This window comes from Lichenostomus cassidix, chromosome 26 (genome assembly GCF_008360975.1).
Source record: "Lichenostomus cassidix isolate B80296 chromosome 26, HeHo_3.0, whole genome shotgun sequence".
Taxonomy (NCBI): domain Eukaryota; kingdom Metazoa; phylum Chordata; class Aves; order Passeriformes; family Meliphagidae; genus Lichenostomus; species Lichenostomus cassidix.
In genome coordinates, this window is record NC_139506.1 from 555794 (window position 1) to 581309 (window position 25516).

The 25516-nt window shown below is 50.7% G+C and overlaps 1 protein-coding gene across 1 annotated transcript in view; it reads left to right on the forward strand.

Annotated features, from left to right (window-relative positions):
• Positions 1–303: 303 nt before the first annotated feature.
• Positions 304–25516, forward strand: part of PKP1 (plakophilin 1) — a 48908-nt gene continuing 23695 nt past the window's right edge. The window contains exons 1-3 of the mRNA XM_085083243.1: positions 304–678; positions 8640–8740; positions 19593–20014. Of these exons, the coding sequence (XP_084939369.1) occupies positions 477–678; positions 8640–8740; positions 19593–20014 (725 nt within the window). The 5' untranslated portion in view covers positions 304–476. The remainder of the gene's footprint in view (positions 679–8639; positions 8741–19592; positions 20015–25516) is intronic.

Here is a 25516-nt window from a genome sequence, read left to right on the forward strand (position 1 = left end):
CAAGAAGAGCCGTGTGGGAGATGCTCCAGCCTCCTGGCAGCTGGGGAGCGCCATTTCCTATGGAGAGCCACAGAGCTTCACCCTGGCCCTTCTCAGCGACCATGTCCATGCCCAGCCCTCGAGCCCCCACATCGCGCACTCCCCACTGGCACCCCAGGTGCCCCTGGCCCCGCGGGGCTGGGCAGGGGCTGGGGGAGGTTTGGTGCTGGGAGCTGCCCCGCAGCAGCGCGGGGGTGCTGGGGCTGGCGGAGAGTGCGTGGGTGTGTGCGGGCAGGGCTGTATATCCAGTCTGGCAGAGGGTGTGACTGCTCACACGCCGGGGAGCCGAGCTGCGAGCAGCAGCCCTGAGACACCCTGGGCCAGGGGACGTATGGCAAGAAGGGGTTTGGGGGACTAAACCCAGCACAGACGGTGGTTGGTGGCCTTGTGTTGTGCGTGTGACTGAAGTGCAGCCCCTGTGCCCGCAGTCTCCAGCCATGCTCCACTCCCCGCTGAAAACGGCGCTGGCCTACGAATGCTTCCAGGACCAGGCCAGCTCCACGCTGGCCCTGCCCTCGGACCACAAGCTGAAAACCAAGGGCACGGGGAAGCAGCGGGTCCAGGAGCAGGTGATGATGACGGTCAAGAGGCAGAAGCAAAAGTCGTCGGTGTCGTCAAGCGTGGGCCACTCCAACCGAGGTAAACTCCCACAGCGAGGGGCCCCCTCTGGGGACTGGGCTGGTGCTCTGGGGTGCTGTGGTGGGCTGTTTGTGTGGGGGATAGACCACTTTGCTTCTCTCCTGGGTCACCTCAGGCAGGCGGTGCCGAGAGCTCTTGCACTGGATGGAAGGGTTTAGGACAGAACATGGAGCTGGATCTATCCATCCCTCCTGGCTTGGGCCGATCCCTGGGAGTGCTGCTCTGCTGCACATCCCTGGAGCACTGGGACATTTCAGTGTGGTGCTATAACCAGTTTTTCCCTGGCTCTAAAGCTGGAGTAGCTGCCTGGTTTTGCAAATCCTTCCTCTGCAAGTGCCCCCATGGCTGGAATTCCCCACCACCCTCTCCTGTGGATGGGCAAAGTGCTGCTTCTCCACCCTGCCATGGGCTGGAGCCAGGGCTTTGCTGCCTCCTGAGCGCTGGGCAGGTGCAGAGCAGCAGCTGTGCCCACACACAGGGCACAAACCTCAGCTCAGGAACTCCCAACACAGCTCCCATTTGCAGGCTGGGAAGTGTGGACTCTCTGGGACCCCCCAGCCAGAGTGGTGGGAAGGAGATGAGCTGGGAGAAGAGTCCCTGGTGTTGGTTGGTGGGGGTGTTTCACAGCCCCCTCCACTTCAACCATGTTGGGGTCCAGGTGGCCATTCCACCTCTGTGCACTGAGTCTGTGCCACAGAAAACAAGCAGTCAGCTGAGTCCTGGAGCCAGGTTTCTTGCTGGAGCTCCTTCCTCTTTGTATCAAGGCTTGGCAAATGGTTCTCTCTGCCATCCTTGTGTCTGGAGAGGGCTGATGTGGGGTAAAGCCCAGCTTTCTCCAGCTGGAAGCTGCGAACCCAGAGGGTTGTGACAACCTCTGTGCAAAACCTGGCTCTCAGAGGTGCTTTTTCCAGCAGTGACAGAGAGCTCGGACCTGGGTGAGTCTTCCAGGGAGAGGAAATCCTGAGGCTTTGGGGGCCATGAGTGTGCTGGAGCTGGGACTGAGCATTCAGCAGAGTCTGGAGTGAGTAGAGTGGAGTACTGGGTGAGCTGGGCCAGGCTCTGACGCCTCCTTCAGGGGCTTGCCTTGTCCAGCAGCTTTTCCAAGCTGGATTGTGAGGCTGAATCCTGTGCTGCTGAGGTGCCATGGTCCAGAGATATGTTCGGGGCTGGATTACCAAGAGAGGCTGGGTGGCTTTAGGCTGCTGAGGGAAGAGTGGAGGTGGTGCTTCCATGGGAGTCACCCTGGATCTGCGAATTGCAGTTGCTGGAACAGAGGGAATGTAGCAGCTCCAGAGCGAGGGCAGGTAGGTTCTGCCAGGAACAAATCCCTGCTTCCTCTTTTTTTGTGGACACAGACTCCAAGGGCTGAGGCGGGGCCGGGGCATGGAGAGCTTTTCACTGCCCCCAAAGTGGAAGACGGGAATCTCCTCCCATCTCCGGAGGGTTTCTTGCTGAAGGTGTTACAGTTACAGAGCCGACAAAATAAAATACACAGCAGGATGAGCTGAGGGGCTCTGGATGGAGAGGGAAGCAGGCAGAGGGATCCATAAGAAGGAATGGAGGCAGAGGGGGATTATCTTACTTGGAGAGGAGTCCAGGTGAAACCTCTGGGAAAGGAAAAAATAAAAGCACATTCCCAAACTCCCTGTTTCTGCTCAACGAGATAAACCCCTCCTCCAGACACTTTGGGGAATGTCTGGGAATGTGAATTGCGTGGATATGTGCAGCTCTGGTTTCTGTGTCCCAGGGAAGCTGAGTCATATCCCGCTCCCAGGAGCTGCCTCCAAGCACAGGGCTGAGGCCCTCCTGTTCCCTCCAGAGGAGATTGGCCATCGAAGGTCCTGGGGGCTGATTCATCCCAGTGCATTCCTGGATGGAATCCCAGAAGGGCAAGAAGTTGTTGGTTTTTTCCCAGGGTTTTCTCCTGGTTGGTGCTGGACAGGGTCAGGCTCAGCTTTCAGGTGTTGCTTTTACTGCTCTTGCCCAAAGATCAGCCGGGTAGCTCTGATGAGAAAAATTAATTCTTCTTGCAAAAAAACTGAGTCTGTTGGACATAGATTCTGCCCATCCAAACTCTGCTCCAACTCCAGCTCCCTGCATCCCCTGGGATTCCTTAGAGATGCTCTTCAGAGGCAGCACAAGCTGGGGAATTCCCAAAGCCCCCTGACAAGTGCCTGAGTGCTTTGTTCCCTCTGCTCCCAGACAGTCGCAGAGTGGGGCTGGACCAGGTCCAGGTGTTTGTTGCTGTGTTTGGAGCTGTGGTTTGAGCCAGAGCTGAAGCAGGGGACAGAGCTTCCCCCAGCTCTAGGAACCACATCCTGGTGTGTATAGGATGGGAAACATGGACATGGAACCTTCATGCACACAGCAGGGTGGGGGTGTTGTATCCCAGAACTGGAGTTCTTTGGGGGGGTCAGCACATGCCCCCTCAGTGTCCCAGTGATTGATGGAGTCAGAAATGAATTGGTGATTTGGAGTCCAGCAGGTGGAGGTGTTGTGGCCACTCTGGAGATCCCCCAGGGCAAGGTGGCCAATCTGGGCCCAAACTGGTGTGCATTGGGGTAGGACAGTGAGCAGAAACCTGCTGCCAGCAGAATAATCCTGCACCCAGTGGGGCCTTGGCTCAGCACAGCAGCTACTGCTGTTCCCAAGGGTGACTGTGGAGTCTGGGATCTGTGGGATCTGTGGGGTTCTGTGGGGTTCTGTGGGGTCTGTGAGGTCTGTGCTCCTTGGAGGTTGACTCGATGGGCTCTGCCCTAGGGCTTATCTGTCGTTCTCCCCATGGGATTACCAAACTGCATGGCTCCCCCTGAATTAGTGAGTAATACAAATTTCCAGGGAAAATGAATTTCAGTGGCATGGCAGGAGAAAAGGCCAGGCCAAGCTGAACCAGCTCCTTGTAGCCAACAGCTCTGCTCTGCAAAGTCCTTTGGCTAAAGGAAAGTTTTGCCAGTGATGTGTCACTGAGGAGACACATCCAAGGAGTGTCAGATCCAGCTGTCCCATGGCGGAGCTGGGATTGAGAGGTTTCTGTGCTGGCTGTTGCTGACAGGGGAGAAATCCCACCAAGCTCTGATGGGATCCCACCTGGCTTTGGTGGGGATCAGGACTCTGATGTGAAGAGAAGAGGAGATTTGGGGGATTTAAAGTCTTTTGAAGACTTCTGTAACTTCCCCCAGCATTAGATGATTCAATGAAAGGTTCCACTCTTCCACAAACCTCAGATTATTGGGATATAAAAACCCCCAAAGCTATTAGCTCATAGGTCAGAAGGAAGTTTGGTCATTCCTGCAGGAATCTCACTGTCTGGGATTTCACTGACACTTCTCTCCTAGAAGGCACCCAGGCTTTGTTTTGTGCCTCCCACAGGCCTCTGCTCTCCCTGTGTTTTTCCTATGTTTAATCATCCTTATTGTTTAAAGCTGTGCATAGTTTATGATTTAACTTGCCAAGCCTGCACTGCCAGTGACGGGTTCTTCTCTTGCCTTTCCCTGCCACAGATTAATATTTATTAACAGGCATCCTTTTTCACAATCCTCACGTTGGCTCTGTGTGTCCGGCTGGCTTTGGGAAAATGGCACTTTGAACACAGCTCTCCTCCTGCCATCAGTGCCAGCTGCAAGGGGGGAGAGTTGCCTTTGAGGAAAGGAAATAACTCATCAAGAACAGCTACATTGGGTTCGATAGCCTCAATTTGCTCTGCAGTGATGAATAACAGGGATGAGGGAGGGGATGAGGGCAGTGAGAACAGTGTAGGGGGGCTCAGGGAGATGCACTGCAAGGTCTTTCACTTCTTATATGCTGTAGTTGGATTTTACCCTCATGACTTGTCCCACTGAAGATAAAAGAGATTTTAAAGTGTCTAAGTTTTAAAGGAAATGCCATGGGGGAATGATAATTTGGGAAGGGGGGAATCTGAGCAGCCTTCAGGGGTATTTTCTGCCCATATGGTCACTGAGAGGTTGCACCTCATCTGGGTGGTTCTGCCACATCTTTCTGGCTCTGTCCCAGCTGTTGAGGGTCCTCTGTCACGAGAAGCAGCTGAGGGAGCTGGTGGGGCTCAGCCTGGAGAAAAAGAGGCTCAGGGGAAACCTTCTGGCTCTGCGCAACTCCCTGACAGGGTGGGTCAGGCTCTTGGCTCACAGGGAACAAGGGACAGGACAAGAGGAAATAGCCTCAGGTTGTGCCAGGTGAGGTTTGCGTTGGATATTGGGGAAAATTTCTTCCTGGAAAGGGTGGTCAGGCCCTGGCACAGCTGCCTAGGGCAGTGGTGGTATCACCATCCCTGGAAGTGTTCAAAAAATGTGTAGATGTGGCACCTGGGACATGGGTTAGTGGTAAACATGGCAGTGCTGGGGGAATGGTTGGACTCAATGATCTTAGAGGACTTTTCCAACCTCAGTGATTCTGTGAGTCCATGGTTCTGTGTTATTTACACTGAATACAGAGATTTGAATTGGCTCTGTGTTTGTTCAAGTGCACGTGGGCCCTTCAGGGACCTAAACAGCTGCTTGGATGACAGCAACTGTGATACAGACGCATGGACATAGTCAGAAAAAAGCACCGGGTGGGGGGAGGGGGGGGGGAACTCCCATTAAGAGCATTTCCATCCTGGCCCAAATAGTTTTTTGAGATTGTCTGGGTTTATCCCAAATTCCGAGGATCTGTGACCAGGTTGTGAGGTCTTTACTCCTGAGGTGTTTGAAAAGAGGGATCTCCTTCCTGTCCCTGAGGGCTGGGGATACAGCTCTCAGCTGGCTCTTGGGGTGAACCAATCAGAGAAGTGTCCAAACCTGCACAAACAAAGATCAGGTTTTCTTCAGCCACCTCCACCAGAAAATCCCCAGGTTCTTCCTGGCCTCAAGACTGAGCTCTCCAAGCAATAAATCCCAGTTGTGTGGTGGCAGGAGAAACATCTTCTCCAACCAGCAGGGTGACTTCAAAATGCCTTGAACATTTGAGGTTCTGTGTAATTATGTGTTTATAAGCTCTTAATGTATGAGTTCTGGGAGGTGAAGGCAACCCTTCCACAGCTGGAGAACATAAACTTGCATCAACTGCTTGATCTGAATTTGGCCACGATGTAGTGAATTTATCCAAGAAAATTACAGATGTGCCTAAACTAGCTTATTTTGGGTGTCCCCTTGCTCAACCCCAAAGTCTGGAGTGCATGGCAGGAACAGATCCTGAAAGGAAAAGTGTGGTCCCCAAGGAGGACTCATCAGAGGGACCTGTGAGTCAGGCCCAGAACCCCTTTTTACAGCTGCTCACCCAGGAAAATGCTCCAGGTGCTCCCACCTGCAGTTACGGGATGTTTACAAAGAACAAGAGGCTGATTTGAAGAAGGACTTCCCAGGAAATTATAATGGAATGGCTTTACCTTCATGCTCAGAATTATGGTTATCAGACACTTTGTGACCTGGGGAATCACCTGGCCCAGGTGGGACCCATTTCCAGCACTGCCTTGCTGTTGCTGCCCAACACTGCTGTCCTGATGTGGAGTTGAAGGGAAATCCCAGGTGGGGAGGGAGCACAAGGTGAATGACACAGCTGAATCTCCCATTGCATTTCCATGGCCACTTCCTTGCCCTCTCAGAAAGTTCTGTACAACTTTATGTGCATGAGACACTCAGGGCTGGGGAGATCTGGATGAGGAACAGTGCCCACCACATCTCCAGACCATGGAAAAGGAGCTCCTGTGGTTTCCTGCACAGGTGGAGGGCTGAGAGCCGACCTGGCTGTGGCCTGTTCTGCATCCAGGGATTTTCTCCAGGTGCATTCCTGCTCCTCTCCCACTGACAATAGAAAGCAAATCTCATTATTTACACCACATCTACAGGAATCATCTTCCTGAGAAAATGCAAGAATTTTTAGCCACAAACCAAATCATCATAACAGGTTCTGGGTGCCTCAGGCAGGGCAATAAATTAGGTTTATTCCAAGGATCAGTGGCTGGAAGAGACCTGGGTGGCTCCGGGGCCTTTGTGGTCGAGCTTATCCAGTTTATCTCAGAGATGAGTCTTATCAAACAATCACAGAGATTAGGATATTTCTGACATTACCCACCAGTTTAGGTGCATAAGTTAGGACAGGTAAGTCCTGACTTTGTAATTTGTTAGACATTCAGAGCTTCCCCTGGAAGTTAATTGGGGTGTAGGGTTTGCACTTCCTCATAACGGGATCTGGGATGACACAATTATTGAGCACTTCTGAAAATGAAACTGAAATCACCCTGAACTCTTTTGGACCATCCAAAGGGGGTTAAGGGCATTCCACTGTGGAAAGATAATGATTCACTTCATTTGTCTCATAGTGATGAACATGGCATTGACTAAAATACTTTTAGGAGGGATCCAAAGGTTGCAGTGCCAGAGGCTGTGGAAGAGCTCTTAGAAGGGCTGGGATAGGTAAATCCAAACTCTGGTTAAACACTGAGAAATAGGAGAAATGGCTGATGCGTTCCTCCTGATCCAAGATATTTGCATCTTTAAAAAATATATCTGAGATCCAGTGTCACTTATCCCTCCAGCATCCCAAAAATAATGATGGAGCTCTATACATTTTCAGGAAAAGAAAGTATAGACATACAAAGTGATCTTCGAGAGACATGATTGAAATTTGGAGTGAAATGAGGTTGTGTACGTTTGACTGTTTTAGATCCCCAGGTGTTATATAGACTGAATCATCTTTTATCCATGGTGTTTGTTAGTGACTGTTGATTGATTTTAGCAAGCCTTGCTCAGGCTGCTCAAGCTGATGGGATTGGTGGGATTCAGACATGGAGTGGACTGGTGAAAGGGTCAGGGGTGGGTTCTGCCTTCAGAGAGGGAAATTGTATTTTCTCTAAGTCAGAATGTGGGATGTGTCTTCCATGATGAGACACTCCAGGGCACGTAGCACAACGTATCATCAGGTTCCTCTCATACAGCAAAGAGGAGGCCACCAAGTTGATCAGAGGAAGGGAACCCCTCTCCTGTGAAGAGAGGCTGAGAGAACTGGGATTGCTCAGCCTAGAGAAGAGAAGCTTCAAGGTGACCTAATTGTGGCCTTCCAGTACCTGAAGGAGCTGACAGGAAACATGGAGAGAGATTATTTACAAGGGCCTGGAGTGCCAGGACAAGGGGGAATGGCTTCCAACTGCCAGAGGGCAGGGTTAAATGGGATATTGGGAGGAAATTCCTCCCTGAGAGGGTGGGGAGGCCCTGGCACAGGTGGGCCCGAGAAGCTGTGGCTGCCTCTGGATCGCTGGGAGTGTCCAAGGCCAGGATGGATGGGACATGGAGCAGCCTGGGATAGTGGAAGGTGTCCCTGAACATGGCAGAGGGTGGCACTGGATGAGCTTTAAGGTCCCTTCCAACCCAAACCCATCTGTGATTCTGTGGTTTCCATGACCTCAGACACTGGCCCCGTCTCTGACCCTTTCTGCTCCTCTGCTTTGGGTTTTATGGCACTTGGTCTTTTGTACTGCAAACCTTAGGGTGGTTTGGGGGGTCTGTGGTCTGAGGGCTGGAGTTCCCAGCAGTGACAAGGGCTGTCTGTATTCCCCGTGTTCCTGTTGAAATTTAGAACTCTGTAATTTTTCTGTAACTAAACTTGTGGCTAGCACAGGTCTTTCCCATGAGAAATCCTTTTGTGTTTTATAAATAAAGATAAGGTTTGGATGTTATTAAAAACAGTGTCCCAAGACTTGGATGGTGCAGACCTGGCCAATCAGGCCTAGGGGGAGGTTTTTGACTGACCAATCTGGGTGACTTTTGAAAACTCTATATATATGATGAAATCAAAACAATAAAGGCCTTTTCCTTCTTGCCACTGAGAACTGGGTTCTTCTCTCTGCTAGCAGCTCAACAGTGACATAAACTTGCTGTTAAAAAAGAGCTCTGTGCTCTGAAAGGGGCCTGCTGGGAATCCTTTCTCCAGGGAATGCTTTCTCATGCTCACCATGCCTTTTCCATTTGCAGGTTCCATGTACGATGGTTTAGCTGATGGTTACGGCTATGGGACATCCCGGGGCAGCTACTACACCAAAACCCAGACAGGGAACAGCAACTGGGGATACCCGGTAAGACACTCCTTTATCTGGGAACTGTGGCATGGTCTGAGGTGACCTGGACAGGAAGAACCTCTCACAGTCATGTAGGGAGGTAACAGTGCTTCAGAAACTCACCCGAGAGGGATCCTGGCTCTCTTGGAAAGGGATTCAGTGCACTGGAGGAGGAGGATTGATGGCCCCACAGCTGTTTCATGTGGGGATTTTAGAGTGGACAAGATTTAGTTTGGATATGTGGGCTGATATCCAATGGCACAAGAGTTTGGAAGCTGCCTGAAGGATCAGGGTTGAGTTCAGACTATCACAACTCCATTCACGTCTGGAGCACATCTAGTGCTCAGCTGGGGCAGTTTCCATCTTTGTTCCTGTGCACCAAAACGTGGCTGTGAATGACACGAATGTGGCTGGGGAATGAGGATCAGGGGATTTGCATTAGAACTGTTCCCAGCATCAGTGATACTGAGTGATATTCTTCCCAGATATTTTCCATGCTTGCAGAAAAGGGGGTCCTGTTCTTCCACAGTGATTTCCAAATAAATTATTGCACATTTCTAGAAAAAGCACAGGTGAGATGTTACCTGTCTTTGTTCAGTGTTGGTCTGGACATCCCACAGAGCTTCTGGTCCTTGGTGACAAACTCCTGGTTCACAGGGAATCACTCCAAACAATTCCAGAGTCCACTGGGACAACTTGTGCTCTCTCAGACCTGTGTTCTGTTCTTCCCTGCTTTTCATCAGCTCTAAAGTAGAAAGGAGCAATTCACAGATCTGGGGTTTGAATATGAGAAAAGCAAAGGGCTCCTTTCAACAACCCTGGGACTGCAAAACAACTCCAGGTCAGCCATCAAAGACTTGAACCAGGAAAGGTTTTGGTGTCTCCAAACACAGACAGACCTGTAGCTTTTCCTGGTGGTTGACAGACCCTCTGCCTGTTTAGAGCACTAGCATTCCTCAGCTTCAGAAGGATTTATCTGGATCTTTCCTAATGACCTTGGTGTAGCACGAGGGCTTCAAGGCAGCGGTGTAACTTGCTGGGTTTGCATCACTGAGTGTTCAGTAGGAAACCTGGGAGCACTGGAGTGTATTTGAAGTGTTTATTTCCAGCCTATCTGTTGACCCATTTCAGTGTCCTTTTCTGTGCTGGTTAAATCCTAGCCAGGGGGGCTTCTGTCATCAAAATGGAGAAGTGAGTCCAAAGGAGGCATCAAGTTGATCAGGGGCATGCAGAGTTCTGCTGTGAGAACAGATTGGGAGAGTTGGGATTGTTCAACCTGGAGAAGAGAAGCTTTGGGGTGACCTAATTGTGGACTTGCAGTGCCTAAAGGAGCTACAGGAAAGATGGAGAGAGATTATTTACAAGGGATGGAGTGCCAGGACAGGAGGGAATGGCTTCCCACTGCCAGAGGACAGGGTTAGATGGGATATTCTTCCCTGTGAGGGATGGAAGAAATTCTTCCCTGTGAGGGTGGTCAGGCCCTGGCACAGGGTGCCCAGAGAAGCTGTGGTTGCCCCTGGATCCCTGGAAGTGTCCAAGGCCAGGCTGGATGGAGCTTGAAGCAACCTTGTCTAGTGGAAGGTGTCCCTGCCCATGGCAGGGAGTGGAACAGGATGGGTTTTGAAGTCCCTTCCAACCCAAACCATTCTGGGATTCTGTGATGGGTCAGAGCACAGGTCCATCCATCTAGGTGTCCTGTGTCTGTCCCTAAGGCAGTGGTGGAGCCCTGCAGAGGGTCCAGCCATGGTAACCAGGCAGGGTTTTTGTGGCCACCAGAAAAGTGCAACTGAGGCAGCTCCTGAGGTGGAGCCTTTGAGCTTCAGAAGTCAAATGATTGGGATGTTTTGTTTCAGCGATACATTACTGTTTGCCTGTTGTGATTCCTAAACGCAGTTTGTTGTGCTTTGTCCCAGCAAAGTTGCTCTGTTTCAGCCATCCCCAGGGTTTGTAGATTTTTTTTTTGTTAAAGAGAGAGGAAGCCAAGGCCCAGCTCTGCTGATGCTGGCAAGGTGCTACTGCAGCTCCTATTGTTGGTGTGAGGGTTATTGTTTCCTCTTGTTAATTCCTGATCTTGTTCCCAATCGTTGTGGCAGCTGGACAAATACTGTGTAGGTCTGAATGCCACTGGCTGCTGGGGGTTTCAGTCGGTAGTGTCAGTGTTCTGGGGAGCAGCTGGAAGGTGGTGATGAAGGTCATGAAGGTGATGAAGGTCAGGAACTCCATTAGACACCAGAGTCCTGTGGACACATCAGTTCAGTTCCTTCTGGCTCACCGGGGATTTAGGCAGCTCTGGCTGTTCTCTGAGAGACTCCTCTGTGCTTACTGAGGAGGGAGGGTCTTTCTCCAAATTTAAGTGTCATGCAACCCTTTAATTCTAAATATTTTTGGTAAAGGTCTTCAGGCCCTGAGTTACTTTAGCAAAAAGGACTGGGACCTGTGAAGGATTCACAGTAAAATTTGTCTTACCTAACTGAGTCTATCTGAGAATCAGCCATTTAGTTTTGACAAGTTGTCTGACTCCTCCCTTGGCCAACAAAGGCAGAGGTAGGGGAGGTGATTAATCTCCCCTATCTGGGAGATCTGTCAGGTCAGGATGAATCAGCCCCCCTGGATCCCTATCTCCTGCCACTGGAGCTGAATGTAGCAGGGACATGAGTGCACAGGGAGATGACTGCACTCAGGGATGAGCAGTCCCAGGTGCCAGTGGCACTTTGGAACACATAACCTCAAGACTAAATGTGCTTAACAAGCTCAACACACACCAGACTCCCCAACCACACCAAGCAGCCTCCTCCATTTTGCTTCTTCAAGACAGTATTAAAGGTTCCACACATCCACCACCAGCCTCCAGCTTGGGACAACTTCAGCTTTTGCCTACAGACTGAGTTCTGTGTAGGTTCTAGGCTTTATAAAAAATGTTTCCTTGTTCATAATTCCTGGATTGTAAGACATGAAACCAAAGATAAAGCAAATCTGCTTTTGAAGGCAAAATTGCTGGACTTATTTCCAGCTGGAGCTGGAGCTGTAAAAGTGTCTGAGAAGTGGCAAAGTCCTTTGAGGAGCACAGGCAAACTCAGATACTTCAGGGAAGTGAGCCAGTGTAATATTGAGGGGAATGACTGACTCCCAATCCCCCTTGAGTTTAAAAGGTGCATCCATGTCCATGGTGTTGCTCCACAGCACCTGCACCTGAGACACTGCTCTTGAAGTGCCCTAATCTAAGGCACTGCCTCAGATGGTGACACTAAAGGTGTTCTGTCCCACCCATGGCTCTTAAAAGCTGCTATCTCTGGCTTCCTCCTGCTTTGTGTCTTCCTGGAAATGTCAAACTTTTCACTTCTGCATTTTTTTCCTAACCTTGTAAGACTAATGTTCACATATTAGAGCAAGAGAAATTATATGTCTGGAGGAAGAGCTCTCTCTGGATCAGTCAGTTTGGAACAGGCTGCCCAGGGAAGTGGTAGAGTTCCCCTGGAAGTGTTCAAAAACTTGTGGGTTTGACTCTTGACAACATGGTTTAAGGTGAATGTGGCAGTGTTGGATTAATGGCTGCACTCTTTCATCTTAGAGGGGTTCTCCAGTTTAATGATTCCATGATTCTGTGTTTCTAACACCTCGCATTAAACCCTTTGATTCACCCATTATTACAGATTATTTTCTGTTAATTCCCCTTGTTGGGTGCCTCGTTTGCTGTATCGCTCTCCCCAGTGAGCACCTTCTCACAGCCAGTGCAGGGAACACTGAGCCAGTGGGGCCACTCCAGAAACTTGGTGGCTCTTGGAAGGCAGTGGGTTTGCTCTTGGCTGCAGCATTCCTTGGCTCACGTGTCAGGGATTGGCTCAGCCCTCAGGGATGTTCAGCCTTTGGGGATTCCTTTGCTCAGGGACCATGCTGGGATGCAGTAATGGGAGCATCAGTGACTGCAAACCCCTCTGTGCCAGGTGATATGTCAACCCAGGTGCTGTGGAGCCTTAGAGACATTTGTCACCCTACTGCCACTGTGCGCTGTGAGTGGCCATCAGTTCCCAAAGCCCTCCAGCTACTGGAGCCATGTCCTGGTGTGAGCAATGCCTCAGATTCAGGAGGGTCAGTGGTGACCATGATTAACACAGACAAACCTGGGGGAGGGCTAAGGAAGCTGGACTGGGTACCCAGAGCAGTGCAGTCATGGCAGAAGCCTCAGCATGAGCTGCACCCTTGTCTCTGACACCCCAAAAGTGGGTTCTGTTCTGCCACAGTCAAAGCCGGGTGGTCCATGGTTTCCAGGGACTGTGGTGCTCACCCCAACTGCGGGTACAGCTTTGGAGAGGCATAACAAAATCCCAAACACACAGCAGGCAGCACTTGGAGTGCCTCCAGCAAAGACCTCTGAGGTTCAGTTCCCACCCTGCTCTTGCCTGGGTCTGCTGGGTTAGCGGGTCCATCCCTGGCAGGGACATTCCCAGCTCCCACAGCATGACCAAGATGAGGCAGTGCCAGGACAAGGTGTAGAACCCACCTGGATCTCCATGCTACTGCTTCCACATGAAGGAAATCCCCCACATGATGTATGTCCACAGCGTGTCTCCCCAGCACTGCCCGCAGTGAGGGCAAACAAACGCTGTGTGTGCTGCAGAGGGAATCTCAGATGTTAAAGTGTCCTGTCTCCAGCAGATCCTCATCCCCACAAAGATGAGCTGGGGCTTTCACATCACAGGATCATTGAGTTTGGAAGAGGCCTCTAAGATCCTTGAGTCCAACCTTTGACCCATCACTACCAACTGCCCGGTCCAGTCATTTCTTCAACACCTCCAGGGACAGTGACTCCACTACTGCCTTGGGCAGCCCATTCCAATGTTTAACGATGCCTTCCATGAAGAAATTACTCCTCATGTCCAGTCTGAACCTCCCCTGGCACAGCTTGAGGCTGTTTCCTCTTGTCCTGTTCCATGTTCCCTGGCAGCAGAGCCTGACCCCTGCCTGGCTGCCTCTTCCGGCCAGGGACTTGTGCAGAGCCAGAAGGTCCCACCTGAGCCTCCTTTTCTCCAGGCTGAGCCCCCCCAGCTCCATCAGCCTCTCCTGGTGCTCCAGACCCTTCCCCAACTCCCTTCTCTTCCCTGGACATGCTCTAGCCCCTCAAGTGTCTCCCTTGTGGTGGGCCAGGTGTTACTTTAACAACATCTTCTGGGAGCAGTGATGCTCCCAGACCAAGGAATAATTGGCTGGCCTGGTGGTGCTCTGATTAAGGCAGTTACCTGTAGGGATTACAGCCGTTATGACACTAATGAAAAACACACACCAGTGATCCCTCTGCACCAGAGACTGCAGGAAAATTCTTACCCAAAAATCCTCTGTGGGAGAAAGTGTCAGAGCTTTCTCTCCCTAGAGTGCTACCTACACAGGAGGTGATTGCTGCTGACCCTGCCTGCCTTTGCCTCTTTGGACAAAACCTCTCATTGTCAGTGGGAGCTTTGTTCCATAAGGATTTCAGGTCAAAATTTGTCATTTGTTGTGATGACACATCCAAACTTGAAAGAACCCCAACAGAGAGTGTTTTGGGCAATCTTGCCAAAGAAAACAAAGGTTTAGAGTCATTGCACATCATTGCTTGGTCAGAGCCTGGTGTCCTTGGGCGGTTTAGCATGAAGCTTTAGGTTTTGGAACAGCAAGTTGGATGTTGCCATCCCTGGCCAGAACAAACAGAACCAGCAAGACCTAAATCTCAGCTGAATGAAAAAAAAACCAGAAAAAAAATCATAGGGAAAGGCAGCTCCTGGGAGAGGTGGGAAGGAGCATTTCAGAAATAGATAAACAATGTATTTGCTGGTTTTGCAATTTTTCTCCCTGCCACGGAGGGAGCAGCAGCCGGAGTGTTTCGCAAGGAGCGTGAGGAGCTCTCCCCACCCAGCACTCAGGGTGGGACCTGCCCAGGTTGCATCTCCTGTGCTTTGCCCTCCAGCCTGGGAGAAACTTGCTCCTGACATGTTTATACGGAGCACTCACTTCTCTGTCTGCTGCTCTAGAAACAAACAAATTGCAAGGGAAAAAAATCCAGGCAGGTAATGAATTGATGGCGTCCTCAGATGCAGAATTGGAACCACCCAGTTCTTTGGGAGGGCTCTGACGTGGGAAGGCAGAGCTGGATCCAGGCGCCATTCGTGGGCTGGTGCACCTTGCTCTGTGCTTCTGCTTCTCTGAAGAGCAGTGGGAGGACAGCGACTTTTCCTGCCAAGCAAAAGGGCTTATGGAAGAAAAAACCAGAAAAGGACTCATGGCTGATGGTTGAGAAAATGCCATTTTGACTTTCCCTCTAGAACCAGTTTAATTCCAGCTGAAATAAGAGGTTAAAGATGTTTGTTTACCTGCCTTGTGTGTTGGATATTCCACTTGGTGTTCCTAGAACAAACATATTGTAGGCTGAGGAGTGGAGATCCATAAATGCTCATTAATTTAAAGGCAGGTCTGTGCTGCTGCCAGGGAGGGAGGCACTTCCTCCCTGGGCCTGACAGGAGCATCAGTGCCACCAGTGCTCATTTTTGACAGGAGCACCAGTGCCATCAGTGCTCATCTCCAGTGCCTTTCTTCCCCCCCTGGCTTCCCTGTCTGACTATGAATGAATGACTCCCAAGGCCTGGTCTCACTGACAGACTCATTTCACAGTGGGGAGGACAAGTTCAAGTTAAAATTCAGGGTAACAGGTGGCCTGGCTGCACCTGAGTCTCCTCCTGCATCCTACAGGCACAGGGGACTGCCAGGGTGTGGTGGAATGGCTAGAATCAGAACCATAGGATCACAGGATCCCAGAAAGGTTTGGGTTGGAAGTGACCTTAAAGATCCTCTCATTCTACCCCCTGCCATGGGCAGGAACACATTCCATTAGACCAAGTTGCTCCAAGTCCCATCCAGCCTGGCCTTGGACACTTCCAGCGGTCCAGGGGCAGCCACAGCTTCTCTGGGCACCCTGTGCCAGGGCGTCCCCACCCTCACAGGGAACAATTTCTTCCCAATATCCCATCTATCCCTGCCCTCTGGCAGTAGAAAGCCATTCCCCTTGTCCTTGCACTGCAGTTCCTGATGAAGGGTCCCTCTTTATCTTCCCCACAGCCCCTTCAGACCCTGGAAGGTGCTGTGAGGTCTCTATCCAACCTTCTCTTCTCCGGGCTGAACATTGCTAGCTCTCCCAGCCTGTCTCCACTGGGGAGGTGCTCCAGTCCCCTTATCAGCTTGGTGGCTTCCTCTGGACTCACTCCAACAGTTCGATGTCCTCCTTATGGTTTGGAGCATCAGAGCTATGCACAGTATTCCAGGTGGGGTCTCACGAGAGCAGACAAGAGGGGAGAATCCCACACTGTGGGATGAGCCCAGGACACAGATGATTTTCTGGGCTGCCAGTGCACGTTGCCAATGAATTGTGTGCTGGAAGGAGAGACATTCCAATCTTTCCTGACTTCGCAGCTCCCATGGAGAGGAGTCTTGGTGACAGCCTGAGTCCTTCAAAACACTTCCCAGATCCTGCAGTGTAGGATCCTGTGCAGTGTAGGATCACTGCCTCCTGTCTCCACCTCGCTTTGAGGGACTTCCTGGTCTTTCCCAGCATTTCCCCACACTCCTAAAGGGCAGAGGTGTGGATGGCACACTATGCACACACCCATGGGCAGTGGGCAGATGTCATTCGGGGCATTAGGAAATCTGGGCACTGATGAAGTCTGGAGGCCAGAGATTGATTCTTTCCTTTCACTGCTGCTCTTCTGCCCAGGGAGAGCTCCCTGCACACAGAGCAGCATCAGCAGAAGTTGGGAGATGTTGTCAGGTGGCTCTTTAAACCACAGACTGTGTGACAACATCACCTTCACCCTCAGAGATGGCATCTCTCCAGACACACAGTGCTTCCCTTCTTCCTTGCTGGGCATCCTATCTCACTGCTAGCTGCAGGGAATTGCATTCCTTTGGCCACATTTGCTCCAGCTCAGGAAGTGACGGTGTCTGACTTAGCTGGGGATATATTCCCAAAACAGGGATTTGGGTTTTAGTGTCAGGAAGCAACTCTAAGGCACATAGAGGGCACTTTGCTGGGATCAAGAAGGGATCAGACCAGCCTCGGCTGTGCAGAGATCTACAGAGACTTCGGCAACCTCTGAAATCTGCCAGAGCTGGCAGGAGAATCCTCATCGATCTGGAGCCTTTGGATCAGGCTCCTGCTGCAAAGAGGGATTCTGAGATACCAATTAGGTCCGTGCCACTTGAAAGAGATTAAAATGGGCTCAGCCAAGCATCTGGTAGAATCAGCAATAAAAGTCGTGGACTGCCTTTGGTAATGAGCTTCACATCACACGGGAACGATTTTCCCATGAGTTTGCAAAAGGCTCCCCCGCCCTGCCGAGACCTGCTTGGACTTGCAGCCCAGGGCTCCTGTGTTGCAGAAAGGTGTCTTTGCACACAGCTTCACCCATCTCAGGCTGCCAAGGAGGAGGACAATGCTGCAGCTACTCAAAAACCCAGCAGGAAATCTAGAATCAATGTTTCTATCTCAGTAAACTGAGACACACTCCCCCCTCCCCTTGGTGAGCGCACTGCAGAGCAAACCCCAGCTTTAGATAAACAACAAGTTCCTCTTCCAGGCTTCCCTGAATTGGTTTCAGCAGATGCCCAGGGGCTCCACAGCTCTGCCAAGCTTTTGACAGCTGTACAGAATAATCCCAGTTTAAACTGACTCATAAAGAAAACCAGCAGGGCTCACATCTAACAAGCTGCTGTCTGTCCTGCAGCCACTGCCAGCGGCTCCACTGAGCACAAAGTCCACCCTGTACCTCTTCACAGCAGTCCTGTCCATACCACATTGTCCCCAGGGTCTCTGAACCCAGGAAAATGAATTGGAATGAGGAGGATATCACCTCAGGAGGACATACATGGTAGATCATGACTTCATGGAATGTTCCTCTCCTGTTGCTACATGTGCTACATCCCAAGCAAACCCGGCATGGAGAGAGCCTGTGTGTGTGGCCATCCTGGATTTCATCCTGGGCAGCAGAGGGCTTGTCCCACTGCCAGGGAGCTCCCAAAACTCATCACATTCCTCTCTGATGTGCCTCATCCTGGCTCTTATCACCTGCAACCTGTCCTTCCAAAGCCAGGGAGCTCTGCAGGAGGCTCCAACTCTTCCCCTGCCCCACTGCAGCACCAGGTTCATTCTGTGTCCTCTGGAGGAGACACAGAGAGAATTTACTCCCCTTTTGTCCCGTTGCAGCAATTCACCTGTTTAGATGCACACCTGAAAGCATGAGAACTACTCAAATAACAGTGAGCTGGGCATCAGCAGAGCTGGACTAAAGGGTTTGGTCCCGCCCAGGTGCTGCCAGGGAGCCCCTTGGGGAAGGGTTTCAGCCATTAGCTGTGCAACTATTTGGGACACAGCTGAGAGGACTCCCTGCATTCCTGAAGATCAGTTTGTTAATAGAAATATTTGGCTTAATTAATTAACATAATGACAATTCCGCAGAGTGTTGGAGGCAGGAATGATGCTGAGTGTGCCAGGGCTGGGAGGGAGTTAGGACAGAGCCGAGGGACTCAGGGTGAGCCAGCAGAGGATTCCCCTTTCTTTCTCATGGAGTGCTTCTAGTTTAGGAAATATGGACTTTTTCAGTGACGTGAACTATTACAGCAGGCACAGACTTTTCACACACACATGGAAATGATTAGGAGCCAGTATGGACTTTTCTCTCCCAGCCAAAGGGACCCTTGGGTGGCCTATGTAGAAAGGGCCACCTGAAGTGCCACTGCTTAGAGCTGGATGAGAAAAAACGCTTTGATCCAACAGGAGACCATGGATGAGCTTTCCCAGGATAAACCAAAGGGGAATGGGGCAGGCAGTTCTGTTTCTTAGTTCATTTTATCCCTGTTTGCTGTATGCCTTGGAGATCTCCTTTCCAGAGTGCTGAGAGGGTGCAGGACACAAACCCAGCATCATGGGGCAAGAAGTACTAAAACAGCTTAATTTATTTTCCTTTCTGGAGTACACACCTGAGTGAGTTGTCTCTCATTTGGACATAACCCTGCAGGCTCCCAGGAGCCAGCACTGACATCCAAAAGGGTTTGGATTAACATTGCAGAAGAAGATTGTATTCAATCCTGGTGTGGCAAACTTGATGCAAATCTGGAGGACTTCTGGTGAAGTGGTGAAGGCATTTTGAACTGACAGCAGGACAGCTAAAGCCATCTTTTTGTTTTGTTAATTGTAGATGGTTTATTCTACCATCTTTTATCTTTTCTCTTTTATTTCCTGTCTTAGTCATCTCAGTTTTTATTGCACATTCCCCATTGTTCCCAGAGCATCCCATTATGTGAGCAGATACTACACACCTTGTAACTCATAAGCAGATACTCAATGTCTCCACTTGTTTGTTGGCACAGTTTGATTCAAGAATCCCTTCTTACTCATTTTTCACTCCCTTTACTCCCTTCCTAAGGAACTAATAAATGGGAGGGGAAGAAAATAGCATAAGGAAATTAAAAATAAATGCAGGCACTGCTGGAAGGTCAGAATGGGGCCTCAAGCTCCGTGCTGGTGAGACATGTGCAGTGAGCTCCTGGAGTTACAGGGTGGTTAGACCCTGTGTGCTGGGAATGAAGCACTTTCTCTATTGCCAGGGTCATGTGTGAGTTTTCAGTTCTGCTTTAAAGCTCCCAGATCCCACATCCTGATCCCTCAGTGTTCCTGATATCTAGGTGGGGTTTGGCTCCTTTGTAAGGGCTGCAGGAGGGATAATCTCCCATAAATTTTGGGCATGAAAATGCCTCAGAGGGCCCGGAAAGTGGTTAACAACCCCAGGGTGGGCCCGGCAATGCCGAGCTGCAGCTCAGCTCTGCCCTAACCCGCTGTGTTTGGTGTTCGCAGCTGTACAACGGGACTCTGAAGCGGGATGTGGAGAGCCGGCGCTACAGCTCCTACAGCCAGATGGAGGGCTGGGCCAGCCGGGCCCACGGCAAGGCGCTGTGCAGCCCCCGGGCCGGCAGCGATTACTGCTTCGTGCAGAACATCAAGAGCAGCCGCAGTGAGCCCGACCTCTACTGCGAGCCTCCCCGCGGCACCCTGCGTAAGGCTCACGGTGGCGGCCGCGCCGAGCACAAGGCCACCCTCAACCGCCAGAGCATCTACAGCAGCTGCAGCACCCAGCAGGGAGCCTCCAGGACCAGTAAAAAAATGCCAGCGCGGGCCCTGTCCTGCCCCTCCAGCAACAAGCCCGACGTGGTCTATGCCCAGCCCATGATGAGCTGCAAGCAGGACGGGGTCTATGGACAGGCCCAGTCCAGCTCCAAGTAAGTGCTCTGACCCTCAGGGAGTGTGGACACTGCTGGGGAGCTCTGTCCACCAGAGCCAGGCACCTGAGCTGCCTTACATCCACTGGAGAGCCCTCACCGGGGCATCCTGCAGCAAAGTGGGTCAGATGAGTCACTCTCAAGGGCTTTATTGTGTTTCCTGGGCTGTGGAGGGAAACTGATAGGACTGGCTCAGTGCAGATATCTCTGCTGTAGCTCTGTGATGTTGGGCAACACAATCCCGCAGTGTCTGTGGCGGCATTAACCCACAGTGAGATAAGGCTGGGGAGGTGAAGAGCAGGGGGCCTGGTGTGCAGTCAGGGTGTCTATATTGGCTGTGTTGCTGCTTCAATCGGGCAGAAAACATACCCAAAAAAACTGTCTTGGAAAGAGTCAGTTCCTGAGGGTCTGGCTCAGAGCAGAGCTCAGAGCCTACTGAGCAGCAGTGTTTCCCTCTTCTCTCCACTGAGCTGCTGCTTCAGGTCTGGTTTGGGTTCCAGAAAAAAACTGAGTCATAAATTTAAGTAAATATTGTAATTGGAATAATCAGCCTAATAAGGAAAGAGGAGACAGTGGAAGCTGTTCAATTCCTTCCTGTGCAGAGCATCCAGTCCCATTTGGGGTAGGATATGTGTAAGAGTGGAGCATGGTCCATCATGTTGGAGCATCAGATCCCTTCTTGTAGATGTTGCCTACAAGCACAGGGCATGTAAAACACAGCAGTGAGATCAGACCCTCCCTAGGATGTACATGTGAGCGCAGCCGAGCTCCCACTGACAATCACCTGGTTTGGGTGGCATTACAGAGGTGGTGACTGAAAGCTGCCCAATGCCCTGTTCTACCTCCAGCTCTGGAGCACCAACCAGGTTCCACTGCAGTCTTGGGAAAGACTTGGTCTGTGCAAACCATAGTCTTGGAAGTCTTAGAAGACCATGTTTTGTATGTTTTGAACTGCAAAACGTTGCAGTGGAAGCTGGAGAATGAGGGGCTGCAGTTTCCACAAGAATCCCCAGGGATGATGCACTTCCCATGCTGCATCAGCATCACACAGGACTTGTTTTGCACCAGCCTAGGAGCTCTCACAATGTGCGGACAGCAGTGGAGTTTTGTCGCACCCTGAAGGTTCCCAGACTGATTCCTGGGGGTCCCTGCTCCCAAGGAAAATTTGCACACTGCAGGATAAGTGTGAGACTTCTTGCCAGGGCTCACAGACTTTGTCACAACTCCCACCAAAGGCCTGAAACTGTTGAGCTATTGCCCCAAGGAATGAGGGAGATATTGAGAAAATCCCCCTCCCTGTCAGCAGTGTGAGCCAAACCATGCCCTTTTCCACATCGGAATGTCCCAGGTTACTCTGGCTAAACCTCCCTCTTTTGGGATTGAATAGGAGGGTGTGTCCCAGAGCGTGGATGCCAAGAAACGTCACTGCTCCATTAGAATGTTATCAGGGACCCTTGGCTGCCTGTGTGCCCAGTTACTCCATGTTTGACACATGCCAAATTAGCCCTGGCCAGCCCAGAGCACTGGTGGCCTTGGCTTGCTGCTGTCAGCAGCTCTGTAAATCCTCTGGGACAGGAACCAGAGATGTTACACAAACTGGAACTTACTTGTTCTAGTGAATTTCTGACTGAAGAGCAGAAAAGTGTAGTGGATGGGATGGCAAAATGCCTGAACCTGGGGCTGCAGCTGCCTTCTCCTAGGGAGGACACAGCTTTGGAGCAGTTAGTCCTGACACGCTCTGGTCAAAGCCACAGTCAGGAGCCTGGGTATGGCTTTGGAGAAATCACTTGGAGAATGATGGCATTTTCTGAGAGGAGAACTGCTGTTGTGAGAGGGATCCTCTCCAGCTCTAGCTGCCCTTGGTTAGGGAGTGGCTCCATTTACACACTCCTGGCTTGGGGCACGGCTCATCTGGCAGAACTGGTTCTGGTGGGGAAACGTTGGGCGCCAAGTCAGGTTTCAAGTCGTGGGCTCAGCTGGGGCTGTGTCCCCTCAGTGAATCTGATGTGGCTGTGACACAGCCCCTGCTCTGCCTGAAGCTCTGCAGAGCTGGACTGGTGCAGGGGACACCTGGTACAGGAGTTCTGCTCAAAGGGGAGGAGGTTGGCAGCAAAATCCTTAATGCTTGAGAAATGTACAAAGGAGTTGTCCTCTTTGGAAAAATCACTTTTTTTGGAAGACTTTTGGGTGTTATAAAGTATCTTGCAGGGCACTGTTGGCCTTGCTCTCAGTGTGCTTTGGTTGGGGAGGGGCTTCAGATCCAGGTCAGGACCATGTCTGGGCTCTCCTTGCTGTGTAGGGCTCCTGTGTCTGGAGGATTCTCTGCCTGGAGATCTCAATCTTCGCTTGGCTCATCTGGTGTTGAGTAGGGAGAGCTTTCCTTGTAGGTACCTCATTATTGACCTGCACATGCAGAGATAGGGCCTGGCTGGGCCACAGCTGCTGCCAGTTCCCGGTTTGGGGCTCTGTCCTTCCATTCTGAGCATTCTCCAGGTGGCGTTTGTGCCTTTGTCGCATGGAGAGTTCTGTGTTCACTTTTTGTACTGCAGATTTTCTATGTAGGGATGTGTTGGATTTCTTGTCTGCAGGTTTGCAAACAGCCTGCAAGAGCCAGGGGAGGGCTGGGTGCTTTCCATGCTTTCTGAGGTGATCCATGGGGTGATCTGAGATGATCCATGATTTCCATTGCTGCAAGAGGGATTGCAGTGGGATCTGTGATCCACTGGGTCTGTCTGTGATACAAAACTCCTCTGTAATGCACATGGACAGTGTCAGTACTGGCTCAAGAGTGGTGCTACTCTGGCATCCTCTGCTGTGGATCTGATCTCCCTGGGTGGTGTGAGAGAAAAAATGGGTCACTGAGTGTTTTCAGGTGGTGAGAGTGCTGTGCAGATACTGAAATTCTGAACTGAAGAATTTGTGTGTGTTGAATTTGACAGTGCAAGAACTGTGAAACTGTCTGTGCTGAGAAGTCCCTCTGCATTGGGTGACAAAGTTATTTAACTTCTGCGACTCTTCTTGATCATGTGATTGCTGCCATTTATTGAACTGGCTCTGGCTGTGTGAGACAGGAAAGAGCTGTCTCTGACAACTGGTATCTCTCTTACAGAGTCCTCTCTCTTAAAGCAGCAACTCTGACAGAAGCCCCTTTCCTCCAGCTGCCTGATGAGTAGTTTAACATTGAAATGTTTTTCAGAAAAAGCCATTCTGTGATTCCCTGATAAACTAAATCATGACAGAGGGGTTTACTCACCCGATGGTATTGGTTCTGGTGATGAAATCTGAATTCTGCACTGTTTGCCAGATCAGGAGGTTGAACTCTATTGAAAACTCGTCATGTAGTTTATTGTCTTCCACCAGCCCTGTTGTCATCATCGTCATCACCTTGCCTCAGAGCAGAGAGGGACCTTCTAATGTTCCTTCCATTTCCTCCATGAAGAATTTCTTCACAGAAAAGGTTGTTAAACATTGGAAGAGGCTGCCCAGGGACGTGGTGGAGTGCCCATCCTTGGAGGGGTCCAAGGAGCACCTGGACATGGCACTCAGTGCTCTGAGCTGGTGACAAGATGGGGATCAGTCACAGGTTGGACCCGATGGTCTCAGTGGTCTTTTCCAACCTCTGCGATTCTGAGATTCCAGACATACTTCTCTATAACCACTCAGGGACTTGAGCCTTGGTAATCATTATGTCATATCTGGATCAACATTTCCAAGCTCAGCAGCTCTGGCCTGGGCTCAGACGTTCAGGGTTGTTGCAGTGGCTCCTGCCCAAAGGCTGCTCTCGGTGAGCAGCACTCACATTTTGCCAAAATGCAGCTCTCTGGAGTCTGATAGAGCTGGAGGAATCTTCTTCTCCCTAGTTACTCCCTCTTCTCCCCAGAACCCTTCTTCTTTCTGATCTCTTGTGATGTCCTTTAGAGCTGCAGCCTTTCACCCTGGAAGCTGCAGCACCAGTGATTTCAGCAGCTGGTAGAGACCACCCATATTCACCCATTTTCCATTTCCTCTGCTGGGTGGCACAGCTCTGCTGCAGCATGCTCTAGGTGACAGGGTGGCATTCTGAGCAGGCAGCTTTTGCCTAAATTACCTGTTGGAATGTTATCAATGTTATTGATGGTTTTTATGCCCACTCAGGATAAAAGTTTCTCCATCCTGCTTGGTCATCAAGGAACAATAATAAGGAGCAATAACAAACAATGGTATGTTTAATCCTCATAGGAAATTTAGAATCTTTGTGCCCCTCCAGCTGGAACCTGAGATACATGAAAACTGTATACATCAAGGACTCACATTTATTAGTTCTGCTTGGAGCTGTTGCATTTTGTGCTTCTGGTGCCGCATGGGACAGACAGGGCCAGGCAAGGTGGTGGCTGTGGCCCTGCAGTGGCCTGAGCTGGTCACACCACTTCAGGAGATGCCTCTCTCTGAGCTGAGGTGCCCAGTGGCCAACGGGGCTGAATTCAGAGACAGGTCCCTGAGTTACCCCCTAACAGAGCCAACACCTCTTGCTGACCTCAGGGAGCCCCAGATGTCTGAGATGGAGACATGATTGAGAGACCAGACTCATCCCACCCCTGGAGAAGGATTCGGGGTGTTCTCCTTTGGGAGCATGGAATGGGGAGCTGGGTGTCTGCAGACATTCCCTGGCTGAGGGTTTGCTGATCTGGATCAGGAGATTTTAATGGCCGCCTGCAAACCCACACTCACCTTTGGCCCCATTGGTAGATGTGGATGTTCTTCCCTTTGGAGTTCTCTGTGTGTGGAGAAAGAAACACCTCATTAGAGACCATGTGGAAACGAGTGTGTCGCCAGGCACCTGGGAACCTGTAATATCTCAGAGTTGCTCTGTTAAATGTCTTGGATGCCTCAGTAGGCAGCTATGGAGCAGGCAGTAAAGGCTGGGACAACCCTTTGGGGTTCCTTAGTGTCACATTTGGCTGTGATGACACCAAACTGGCCCCAGCTGAGCTGCAGCAGCCTCTGTGCTGTGATTGAAGTTCAGGGACAGTGACTGTGTCCCCTACAACCATTCCCTCCTGAGCTCAGCTTCCCTGGAAGTACTGCAAACAGAGAGAACACAGGAATTATTGAAATAGTTAGGAAAGGTACTGAGGGTGTCTTCTGATCTATTTCCTGTCTTTTGGGATAATTAAAGGTGATCAATACCAAAACATTAATTCTTCAGGGCTAAGCAATGCCCTGGAAGTAGAGTTGAGTATGATGAAAGGTACCTTCCAATTTGGTTTGTTTTTACTTGGGATAAAATGCTGAGTCTGTTTTGAGTGACTCCAATCTGATTTTATTAATGAACAATGGAATTTATTAAGAGTTTTCTGACTTCCTCCTCTCTTGGGACGTGTACCCCTAACAAGCAGGATGGAAACTTAGATTTGATTAAGACAAAACAATCTGCTCATGCAATGGGAGGGAATTTGCCTTTCTCTGATACTGGTCCTCTTCAGTATTTGTTTCCCTTCCATTCCAGAACCTGATCTTCTTTGT